General features: G+C 33.3%; 3 protein-coding genes across 5 annotated transcripts; 1 reads left to right on the top strand and 2 right to left on the bottom strand.

Moving 5' to 3' along the window:
* Positions 1 to 934: 934 nt before the first annotated feature.
* On the top strand, positions 935 to 3786 carry LOC126681419 (O-fucosyltransferase 13). 2 transcript variants are annotated; one of them, XM_050376959.2, is made up of 6 exons: positions 935 to 1182; positions 1307 to 1392; positions 1619 to 1689; positions 1786 to 1874; positions 2316 to 2537; positions 2866 to 3786. In XM_050376959.2, exons 1-6 carry the CDS (start codon positions 1043 to 1045, stop codon positions 3596 to 3598), a joined length of 1341 nt encoding a protein of 446 aa, XP_050232916.1. In that variant the 5' UTR covers positions 935 to 1042; the 3' UTR covers positions 3599 to 3786. The 2 variants fall into 2 exon arrangements, with proteins under 2 accessions (XP_050232916.1, XP_050232918.1); XM_050376961.2 differs by having other exon boundaries at positions 1109 to 1201.
* Positions 3745 to 6426, bottom strand: LOC126681418 (pentatricopeptide repeat-containing protein At1g52620). The gene has a single exon (XM_050376958.2). It carries the CDS (start codon positions 6388 to 6390, stop codon positions 3922 to 3924), a length of 2469 nt encoding a protein of 822 aa, XP_050232915.1. The 5' UTR covers positions 6391 to 6426; the 3' UTR covers positions 3745 to 3921.
* Positions 6427 to 7075: 649 nt separating this feature from the next.
* On the bottom strand, positions 7076 to 11089 carry LOC126682980 (pentatricopeptide repeat-containing protein At1g80150, mitochondrial). Of its 2 annotated transcripts, none has more exons than XM_050378789.2 (3): positions 9059 to 11089; positions 8658 to 8740; positions 7076 to 7441 (listed from the first exon to the last, which is right to left on the bottom strand). In XM_050378789.2, the coding sequence occupies exon 1, from the start codon at positions 10476 to 10478 to the stop codon at positions 9279 to 9281; it is 1200 nt and encodes a 399-aa protein (XP_050234746.1). In that variant the 5' UTR covers positions 10479 to 11089; the 3' UTR covers positions 7076 to 7441; positions 8658 to 8740; positions 9059 to 9278. The 2 variants fall into 2 exon arrangements, with proteins under 2 accessions (XP_050234746.1, XP_050234747.1); XM_050378790.2 differs by having other exon boundaries at positions 7076 to 7436.
* Positions 11090 to 12002: the final 913 nt, after the last annotated feature.

Genomic DNA, 12002 nt, shown 5'->3' with positions numbered 1-12002 from the left:
TTAAAATCACTCACCAATTCAAATTAAACATAATCCATCCATCCAATCAAATTATATCTAAATCACTAATCCATCCAATTAAATCAAACCACTTAACCGGAAACCGCCATCCGCCGTCGCCCCCTTTTTCTAGTCACTGCGGTCCATTCATTGTCGGGGAAAAAGTTCGTTCAAATATTAAATAAATATATATTTTTTAATATTAAAAATTTAAATAAATATTTTTTTATTTTTTTAAATCGGATCCGAAGAATAGACCCACGCCAAATAATAAAGTGGTAAGTATTTTTTAAAATAGTGTATTTAACAAATAATCCTAATCATATATTAGAATGTTATTCTATATTATTGACATAATAAAAAAGTAAATATATAAGTATGAATACTTAAATGTACTTTTTGCCTTTTGAATTCACTTAAATGCACTTTATTCACAAATACATTAGCGATAATTATCCCATTATTTGAAATGTTTCTTCAACTGGAGTAAAAGCAATCCTCTGTTGTAATATGAGCAAGTTTTTTTAAGACTCTTTATATTTGTTATAATAATTTACAGTTTAATATCCCTTATTTAAAAATCAAACGATTTGATACTTCAATTTTGATTTGTTAAACTATAAGGCCCTTTTGTTAAGTATAGGTATTAAATTGTCAACGGAATAAAACATGAGGTACCAAATCGTTTGAAAATGAGATACAAAATCGTTTACATAATTGAAACTGAGGTATCACATCATTTATATAATTGAAACTGAGGTAATAAATCGTTTGAAAGTAAATTTCAAATTATCAACGGAACTAAAAAAAACAGAAAGCTTTTATAGTTTACAAAATCAAAACTAAAATACTAAATTGATTGATTTTTAAATAAGAGATACCAAACTGTGAATTATGACAAATATGAAGTACCTTAAAATAATTTGTTTTTGTAATATTGTACATCTTGACGTTCGATCTGAATCGAACCATCCCCAATTCGAATTCTGCAAACCCTAATCGACACAATTAACACATTTTTTTTGTATAATCTCATGAAACAATGGGAGCAGCAGTCTCAGTGAAACCATTATTCCTCGTCATTTTCACTTTCTCCGTGTTAATTGCTGTCATTTTACTCTCTCCTTCAACCAAGACGCCGTTTTCTCCCAACTCAGTTTCCCCATCTTCAGATTCATCGTTGTAAGCAGCTCATTTTCGAGTAAATTTTACAGCTTTTTAGATTAGTTTAAATTGTTCTTTAGATCAATTTTAAATTTGTATTTAATAATGATAATAGTATCTAAATTTTTGTGTTGATGTGCAGAGGGAAAGTATTGGGTGGTATATGGAGTGTTAAAAGGGTGGTGGAGTGGAGACCTTGTAAATGGTGGCTTCAAGGCCATCTCACAGGTATTACTTAAATAACTATACTTCTTCAAACTTTTTTTTTGTGTTAAAATTGTGGGTTTCAAGTATGTGTAGTCAGTGGCGTAGCCTGAAAATTAGGGAGGACAAATTGTAAGGAAGAAAACTCTGATAGAGTTCATTTGTATAATTTTTATATTCTGAGTAAATTTTTTTAATTGGGTTTTCATTGCAGAAAAATTGCATTGGTTTTTTTGTTGAAATCATGCAGCTCTGCCAGTGAAAAATAATGGATATATTCGAGTGGATTGCTATGGTGGCCTCAATCAGATGAGAAGAGATGTGAGTTTTCCGTTGATTTTTACATAATTGTGAGAAATGATTGCTTTTCACATTCGTAGTTTGGAAAAGTTAAACTTCTTGTTCTGATGAGTGCAGTTTTGTGATGGTGTTGGTATAGCCCGATTGTTAAATGCAACTCTAGTTTTGCCGAAGTTTGAAGTGGCTTCATACTGGAATGAATCTAGGTAAGTTTTACCTGAATTTATCCATGGATTTTATTCATAATTTAGACTGCGGTGGACCGGTAGTTCCTCCTCCGTGCATTTTTGTTTACTTTCTATTATAAGGTGTTGTAACATGAATTAGAATTTCTAAAAGATGTTCAAATCTTTTGTCTTAAGTTTTTATTTATGATGTTTTAAAGTATGAGTTAATTGTGAACTGACACAGATTTTAGCTTCTTTGTGAATTTTCGCTGTAACCATTTCGGTCATGCATTCATTCAAGGCAACCTTTTGAAATTAGTATCAGGTGTATGTTTTGATGCAAATCAGCTATTTTATAAAGGCTAATGACTATTGGTGTCTTATTTTGCTAAATCTTGTTCGTTTTTGGTTTACAAATTAGTTACATTCCACTATTGTTTACTTACAATTTGAGAAAATAACTGATAAGTTTTACCTCAGCGGCTTTGCAGATATATTCGATGTAGATTACTTCATTCAACAGATAATTGGTTTTGTTAAAGTCGTTAAAGAATTGCCACCAGAAATCGCATCAAAAGAACCATTTCGTGTAGACACTAGCAAACGCAAAGGTCAATTTGATTACATTGAAAGTGTCCTTCCCTCCCTATTGGAGCACCAGTATATTTCTCTCACGCCGGCAATGAGCCAAAGAAGGGACAGGTATGTGACTTCTGACTTTTGATGCTTGTTACTCATCTTAATCATGTTTCTTAGGTAATTATCACCTTTTTAATTGTCATACCATCTGCTTATAATGATCATAGATTTTATAGGCTTATTAAGTAAATTTGATGTGGAGGATCTGAGTGCAGCACTTCAGCCTCCCAATTATCCAAAGACCAAGAAACTTTTGAAAAGAAATATTGAGATGTTATCTTAGAACAGTATGCCATTGGTTTATTTAAAAAATGGGTTCTCATAAGATACATATGCTGAAGTTGCATCCATTGAATGTAGTTGAAATGGTTACGTTATGTTTATTTTGTAGGTATCCTCAGTATGCAAAAGCTGCTCTTTGTCAAGCTTGTTATAGTGCATTGCGTCTTACACAATCTTTAGAAAAGAAGGCTAAAGAACTTCTGGAAGCTATACCGAAACCCTTCCTTTCACTCCACCTTCGATTTGAACCTGATATGGTAGCATACAGCCAATGTGAATATCCAGGCCTTTCTTCCGCTTCCATGGAAGCGATTGAAGCTGCAAGGGTAGATAGAAAACCATGGACTGGAGAATCGGCTCGTGTTTGGAGAAGACGAGGCAAGTGTCCCCTCACACCTAATGAGACGGCCCTCATACTTCAGGCACTTTCCATTCCTACAAACACAAATATATATCTTGCAGCTGGAGATGGCCTGATGGAAATTGAAGGGTTAACGTCTGTCTACACCAATGTTTTTATAAAGTCCGCGCTCCTTAGCGGTGAGGATTTCACAAACATGCATGGAAACACAAAAGCTGCATTGGATTATTATGTATCTATCAACAGTGATTCGTATATGGCAACATATTTTGGTAATATGGATAAGATGGTTTCTGCGATGAGAGCTTATAGAGGAATGTATAAAACCCTATTCTTGAGCCGGAGAGACTTTGCCGAATTCACCTTTCAGGGTTTAACGGGGAATGAACTGATGCTAGCCTTATGGAAAGCTCACAAAGCTGATTTTGTTCTGGGTAGAGGGTCTGCTTTGCCCGACTGCTTTTGTGAATTCAAATTGTGACATGGGACTTGTTTGTCATTTCCCATGGTTTAATTCTGTATAATGAATTTTGTATTGTATGCCACATTGTTTTTCAATTTTTATGTGTTTTTTTAGAAAGTTTTGAGACATATTTCACATGTAAAGAACTTTTACAGACACTATCATTTCTACTTCAATATATCTTGCTGATGGACTCATTCATCTCACAGTATAATTGTAAGTTAATTTACAAATGCATACAATACAACTGAGCCTGGAGGAAATTCGGTCTTTCCATTTAAGCATTTCTGTTTTAGTGCTACATACATAGTTCGAAGGTCCTCTGTTTCGACATTTTTCCGTTATCCAAATTCAAACAGTTTTTCCTTTGCTATATTCACTACACCAACTTTATCCATTTCTTGTTTCTGGAGCTTCAACTGATCAACTAAATCATGCAAAATAATAGAAGCCTCAGAAGTTTGATCTTCGTATAGAAACTGATCAAATTTCTCTGTGTACATGACAGCAATTTGGAGCTCTCGTTCGTTCAATTTACAGGAAATGACATTGTACCAATCTTGTGATCTTCCTTCCAAGCAAAGACCATGTAGCAATGCAACAAAAGAAACGGGATCTGGCGAGAATCCCTTACTCATCATTTTATCACGAAACTGTAAAGCAATTTTCACCATTTTATGTTGGCAAAGGCAGATGAGAACAGAATTATACGAAGCAGACCTCCGATCCCACCCATCTGATAGCATCATTCCAAAGCATTCCAAAATTAGGAAATTCTTACTCAATGCAACTTCCTTGGTATTTCTTAACCCATTCATCAGATAATTGAAGGTAGTATCATTTGGAATGCAACTCTCCATCAACATTAGCTCAAAAAAGGAGCAAGCTTTTGCAAGTATACCCTCTTTACAAAAGCAACCAATAAGTATCGTATATGTTACTACATTAGGCTTCAATCCACAAGACAGCATAGCGTTAAAAAAAAATTCCGCCCTGCTCAAGTCTCTGATGCGGCAAAACCCGTTAATTAGAGAGGTATAAGTTACCACATTTGGTTTGCAACCAAGTTTCACCATTAGTCCAAACATCCTCAATGCTCCATGCAAGTCATTCAGTTTTACATATCCATCTATGATCGTGGAATAGGTGAACTCATCTGGAGAATGAATCCCTTTTACAATTCTCTCAAAGCATCGCAATGCATCGGTCATCATTCCGGATTTGCAATAACCCTTAATCATGGCATTATACCCAACAATATCAAGATCTATACCCTTTTCTATCGTTAGCTCAAAGAGCTTTTTCGCCTCGTCAAATTTCGTATGTGTTACAAATCCATCGACTAAGGTAGCAGTAACAAATGCATCAGGGGTTACATTTTGGTCAAGCATTTCTGCAAGCAAAAGCTTGGCAGCAGGAAGCCTCCGTTTCTTGCAGAGTCCGCTCATTAAAACATTGTAAATATCTGCATCAGGCAATACTCCCTTCTCCACCATTTTATCTCGAACGGTCAATGCAACATCAACCTCCCCAGCAACAACAAGCCCATGGACAAGTGCTCCATAAGCAACTAAATCAGGCGTATGTCCTCTTTCCGACATCTCAATCAGCAAATCTAAAGCCCTCATGTATTCCCCTTGTTTGCAATAGTTATGTATTAGAGGGGTATAGCTTACTTGATTAGGCAGCAACCCCCTCTTTATAGCTTGTTCGATAAGTTGCTCGGCTTCATTAACTTTTCCACTACTGCATGAGCTATTAATCAATGTGTTATACGTAGCAATATCAGGCTCACAACCGCTTTCAATCATCCATTTCAGTATCTCCGTAGCTTCAATTCTACAACCATGCTTAACTCGAGAATCAATAATATTATTATAGATATGAACACTAATAGCCAAACCCCTCTCCTTCATTTCAATCAAAAGCTTATCAACCACTTCAAAATTCCCTCTTTTACAAAACCCGCCAATAATAGCTCCATAAGTTTTTGTAGTAGGTAAAAACCCTTTCATTTTCAATTCCTTGACAAGCACATTAGCACTTACAATATCTCCTTTCTTGCAATATCCGTCGATTAAAGTGTTATAAAACACAACATTCGGCACACATCCCTTTCCCCACTTCTCCTGAATCAACTTCCAACCCTCATCCACCTTCCCCTCTTTACATAAACCCTTTACCATTATGCAAACAGCATAATTATCAACACCGCCATTTCTATCAACCATTTCGTTATATACATTACGAGCAACCTCAACTTTCCCATAATTTACCAACACATTAAGCAACGAACTGCAAGCAAAAGCATCAGGCGTACAATTATGCACATTAACAACACTGTAGTACAATTCAAGAGCCCTATCGGCCAATCCAGAATCCGAAAACACCCCAATAACAACACTTAAAGATTCACAAGTTGGTGTTAAATCCTTTGATTTCATTACCATCAACAAATTCTCAACTTCAGTAATCATTCTACGTCGTGCTAATAGCTTCAAAAGCGAAGAACAAGAAACCCCAGTTAAGTAATTTCCGCAATTCGATTGAATCAAAGCCCAATGGAAGAACTTTAAACCCAATTCTGGGTTGGGAATTTGATCGAACACATAGTGTGCAATACTTGAAACTGGGGTTTCAGTATCGGAAAAATGGTTTTCAAGAGATTCTTCCCATTGTGGGTCGGATTTGATGATCTGAATGGTGTCTTTGACGAGATTTTTAAGGTAGGGTGTAAAGGGAATGCGAGAGCTTGTAGTGGGTTTTGGGCGGTGAAGAGGTTTAATGCGAGAGAGTAGAGTTTTAGACATGAAAAAGTGTTTATTGTCTGAACTCTTATAATTCAAAGCTCTTTATACTAATAAATAGCATAATTTATATCTTATAAAATTAGTTATTGAAATAATTAATATAGAATATTAACTAATGTAAACTACATTAATAAAAGAATACTAATTAAAATAAACTACTGCTAAATAACCCTATCTATTCTTTTACTAATGGGTAATTAATTATAATATTAAAATAATTATTTGATTAGTATTAGAGTTAGACTGCAATTAGTAAACTAATATTAGTACTAAATTAAAACTCCTAAATTAATAAAATTACCACTCTTTATAATCATAGTAATTACTCTCTGCAATTCTGTATATGTATTAGTTAATTGATCTTTTTTTATTAAATTATAACATATGCGTGAATTACAATCATAATAATACAACTATGATTGAATATGATTTTGGATAAATAACCATGATGCGAAATTAATATAATGATTTTATTTCATCAAATTATTATTTTTACTACGATTAATGATCCAATTCACTAAAATAATTATACATACTAAAATTATGAGCAAATTATTTCCCTTAAAATTTAAAAATAAAAATCTAATCGAATTTAAAAATTTAAAAATAAAAATCTAATAAATCACATAAGTGGCATGCTAGTAAGTAATCAAATAGTAAATAAAACAATATTATCCAACTTCAGTTTCAGTAATTGCTCTTGATTTTATTTAATCAAAAACAATAGCAGTTACAAACACTAGCAGCAAAATTAGCTGTATTACAGTTAAAAACATATTTTCCCTCCACAAGCTAAGTTGGAGTCATTTAGTAAGCTCACTAGATCACCTTCACTTGATTCAACTTTTTGTCTGATTCAACTCTTACTCTTCTTAAGCTCTTGTGATTCTGCAATACTGAGAGCTTCACTTTAACTATATTTCAGCTGCTAAGCCACAACCTGAATCCTGTTTGCTCCAGCCCTTACGTAAACAATGCCGCCTTTTATTTGAGGCTGTTCTTTGACGAGCTTTTATTTTGGCTCCACCAACATTGGTTTGAGACTTCTGTCCTACTTGCGTCCAATTAAGGGGGAAAAAGATCAGCATTTCCATTTAGTTCAGGACAACTCCCGGATTCCAAATAAAAGAATCATCATTTAAATCGAATCTAATTTAACCTAATTTAACGCAGACAGGAATTATTGAACCTAATTTACATTGCTAGCCTTAAGCAAAGCAAAAAATTTCACATTTAGTCTTCTAGTCATAGATTTATGATATGGAAATTTTTAATCATTACGTAACAGTTTAGCATTTTCTTCTATCTTCTATATTTACAAATTTACATTTAGGTCCCTCATAGTCATAGTGTTATCGTTAAGATAAACTGTGCTAGATTTTGGTCAAACTATAACCAACTTAGAGATTTCGTTGTCATGTGAATAGGTCTGTAGCTTATGTAACATTAAAGGAATTGTCCAGTATGTTTTATGCTTTGTCACCTTCTTCAGATTATCCTTAAAACGAATCATTTTCTTTCAACCTTGTTGCTGACACACATTAGAGGCTCTAGCTGGCTATTTCTACAATACATGGTAATTCATTCAATATCGTTAAGAGAATATCTACTCTTTGAAATCCTTGTTAGTTATGTGAGTCCTACCGTGTTTTCTAGACTTGCATTCACACAAAAACGCACTGCTTACTTGCATGATATGCAAAGATTTTCACTAGAAAGTCCGATGATTCTACCTAATTTTATTTACTTATGGACCTGCCAAACTACAATAAGAAGAGGAAATCCACCATAAGCAATTAATTTGTCATCATTTATTGGTGATAAACACATGTGTCAAAGGAAATATATTACGCCTATCAGTTACAGCTAACTGCAATATCAAACATTTGAAAATAAACTCAAATGCTAACCTTCATTCTCATCCATGCAAACAGACATTTCTGAACTGAAGAGCATCTAAAATATGAGAGATTCTTAGGTAGACTCAGTCTACCATGTCATCCGTAGACTAACCTATCACATTTTGACACGTCATTAAAATAATGGCACTATCGTAATTTTGTTCCTACTTGTTTACACCTTTGAATAGTAATATTACGATAGTGCCATTATTTTAATGACGTGTCAAAATGTAATAGGTTAGTCTACGGATGACGTGGTGGACTGAGTCTACCTAAGAATTTCTCCTAAAATATTGAAGCAACAAGTACTTATCAATAATGCTTTTGCCGAACTTGCAAACAATAAGAAAGAAATATGGTGCTTACCAATATTAGCAGCAGCTAAGCACCATACATCAAGAAGATTATTGATTGCTTTCTCTGGGCCTTCAGACTCTCCATCAATAACACTGAAAAGAAAATTAGTGACATGCATGACCTTAGAAATCAGTAACCATCAAGTAAGAACTTTAGACTTATAAGAAATTTAAAATGCCATCACATATCATAAAGCTTAATCTAATATAATAAAGCCAGATTTGAATTTAGCCCAGTTGAAAATGCTATGACATGAATATTTGCGAAGAGCGCTAATCAATAAAAAGAGATGCACATGTTAGCCATTGAAGAAAAATATGGAATTGCACAAAGATAAATATAAAAAACTATGTAACTGCAATTCAACTAAAAAAAGAAAGAGAGGCTTTGCATGATAACAGACAACTTACAAGAATCCTGTCATGGTATACTGGATGTCACATTCCATCACAAACTTTATTGAGTTGGTACAACAAATTAATTGAAAAAATGGAATCTTCCCTTGGTCTGATACAAAAACTCAGTGCCAATTAGTTCAGCAAAACTACCAAAGTTGTATGAAAAGAATAGCTATTCCTGTTAGCTGCTGATTACAAAAACATAACTCATCAAAGTCGTTCCATTAATGAATCAACTCCCAGACAATATGGAATCAAAGCAACTCAATTGTTTTGAAGAAAAAGGAGGCACTCTTCTTTGAGCTACGGCCACAATCGACTTAGCCTTATTTAGCTGTCCTTTCTTTTTTAGTCCTTCAACCAGCGTATAGATGGTATCCACATTCAAAAACCAGTTCTTCTTCATGCAGTCTTTACACATTGTATATGCCAAATCAAATTCCCCACCCTTGCACAAATAATGAATCATGGTTTGGTATATTTTAACATTCGGCTTATATCCTTTGCCGTGTAAAGCAGAGTATACCCTTTTGGCCATATCAAGATACCCAGCTTGACAAAACCCTTTGATAACCAAATTGTATGTGACCTCATCCGGTGTGATTCCAATTTTCTGCATCAAAAGCATCACTTCATTAGCTTTCCATGATTGTCTGACGTTAACTAGATACTGAATCCTAACATTAAACGTTGCAAGATTGGGTGGGCACCCTTTGAGCACCATATGATTCCACAAACCATTACCAATCTCCCCACGGTTGCACTTATAAAATGCAGATATAAGAGTTGTGTATGTAATGACATCAGGTCTTATACCAAACTTTTCCATCTTTACCATAATCAAGTATGCTTTATCCAAAATACCCATTTCACAAAAAGACTTAATAATTATGTTAACTGAAAAAATATCCAATACAATGTCAAACTTCTCGGGTACCTCACTAAGAAACGCCTCAATTGCTCCTAGATCACGGGTTTCTGTCAAAACCTTAAGTGCAGCATTAAAAGATTTAACACTTCTCTTACACCCATACAAATGCATATCCTGAAATGTATCTATAGCATGCTTAGTCATCCCTGCCTTACCATACAACATTATAATCCTAATAACAAACCCTTCGCGCCTACCTTGCGGAAGAGTCTTTTGATGCTCAAGCAAATGCTCAATGTAATCAAACCGGCGAGCACCTGCTAAACGAGAAACAGTGTCTTCAAACGCAAATCTATTCTCAACGACAAGCCTATTCCGAGCATTCGCTTTGAAAAGGTTAAACAGCTTTTCCGGGTCTCGCTCAGCTTTCAACTTCACAAGGGCAGGTTCTTCCAAAGGTTTTTGATTCGGAATATAATTCTTCACAGCTGTAGGACTATCAGTTGGCGCGATAACGGCAGCAGAGTGACAAAATCTGCGAATTGGACGCAGAGAGAGCATATTCTAAGCTCTTCGACAAAATGCAACATACCCATAAATCAGCTTCAATAAAGTCACAAAATTTCTGATGCCCATGTATACAATCAATGCACCATCTTGACTATATCTTCATATCCTGTTCGACCCACAAACTCAAATTCTTGAAATGTAGAATTTTTCATTCAGGACTTTCATCAAACAGATAGACTCCTATTGCCAGTATCTTAATGAAAGGGATCAAAACACTTAATTTTCAATGCCCAGTACAGCAAAATAGAATAAATACTATAATAAACTGTAAAGTAATGATTGAATTAACGAAAAAACCATCAAAACATAAGATTTTTTGTGTATATAATCAATAAAAGGAGTTAATAATGGGGTATTGTATATACAATAATGTATAGCTGGTAATGGGTTTTATAGAAGAATGGATCTAATTGAGAAGTGGGTGTTCTTTGTTTTGCTTGGAATCTCTAGTTTTTGGGGGGGGTTTTGGGGTTTAGGTTTTGGTTTTTGGTCAGTTAAGCAAATTTTGAAGGTGAGGTACATGGTAGTTAGCGTAGACTGTTATGATGTTAGGGTAGGCTGTCATGATGGTCGATTGTGATTGGTTGGATTAGTGGGATCTTCATCGTCTTTCGTGGCTTAAACTTGGCCAAAGTTTTTTTTTATTTGATAAACAATTTAAAACAAAAAAAGTTGGAGCAAGGAGGAATTGCATTTTGGCAAAATTATTCAGAAAAGTAAAAAGAAATAAATTCTAGGCAAATTTATTTAAGAATTAGTTGTATATTAAATTTTAACTTTTTTATGTTTATAATCTCAAAAATAAAAAATAAACTTTTTTGTGTTTATAGCGATTTAATCACATTGTTTAAAATATTATATTATATATTTTATTTTATTTTCAATTTGGCATTTCATAACACATTTTATTTTTGTTTTATATAAAACAACGTCAATTAGTACACATTTTATAGTTTTATATTTTGTGACAAATTATGTGTTTTGTATGAATATTTATAAAACTAGTTTCGCATTACGTGCTATGCATGTGGCTCATAACGTAACTCGTCAATGAACATATTAGTAAATTTATTATAATTATATCAATTTTTTATTTATAATTAATATTAAATTAGTTAAGAATTTCTGTAAAAGTAAATATAATATATTTGGTTATTAAATTTTTTTCAATGCCGAATTTATTCTTGTTTTGATTTTATAATAATTATAATTAAATAATTAACTTAATTTTATTAATAATATTTTTAAAAATAATAAGATAGAAATTTAAATAATATTATATTGACCAAATACAGTATTTTAATTTTGTAGTTCAATCAAGCTAAAAGATAGGTATTCCTACTAATTTGGAGACAATTTACTAAATTGGAAATAATTTAGCTACCTATTCTAATTAGGACTTTAATTATAATAGTAATTAATTAAATAACTCATTAGTTGTAGTTCAATCAAGTTAAAAGATAGGTATTCCTACTAATTTGGAGACAGTTTATTAAATTGGAGATAATTTAGCTA

This window comes from Mercurialis annua, linkage group LG5, assembly GCF_937616625.2.
Source record: "Mercurialis annua linkage group LG5, ddMerAnnu1.2, whole genome shotgun sequence".
Taxonomy (NCBI): domain Eukaryota; kingdom Viridiplantae; phylum Streptophyta; class Magnoliopsida; order Malpighiales; family Euphorbiaceae; genus Mercurialis; species Mercurialis annua.
The sequence above is the reverse complement of the archived record's forward strand: the minus strand, read 5'-3'. Positions and strand labels throughout refer to the sequence as shown.

Coding starts and splice junctions, on each gene's coding strand:
- LOC126681419 (XM_050376959.2), top strand. CDS start 1,043: ATGGGAGCAGCAGTCTCAGTGAAACCATTATTCCTCGTCATTTTCACT. Junction 1,690..1,785: donor TCAATCAGATGAGAAGAGAT/GTGAGTTTTCCG, acceptor TGATGAGTGCAG/TTTTGTGATGGTGTTGGTAT. Junction 1,875..2,315: donor TCATACTGGAATGAATCTAG/GTAAGTTTTACC, acceptor GTTTTACCTCAG/CGGCTTTGCAGATATATTCG.
- LOC126681418 (XM_050376958.2), bottom strand. CDS start 6,390: ATGTCTAAAACTCTACTCTCTCGCATTAAACCTCTTCACCGCCCAAAA.
- LOC126682980 (XM_050378789.2), bottom strand. CDS start 10,478: ATGCTCTCTCTGCGTCCAATTCGCAGATTTTGTCACTCTGCTGCCGTT.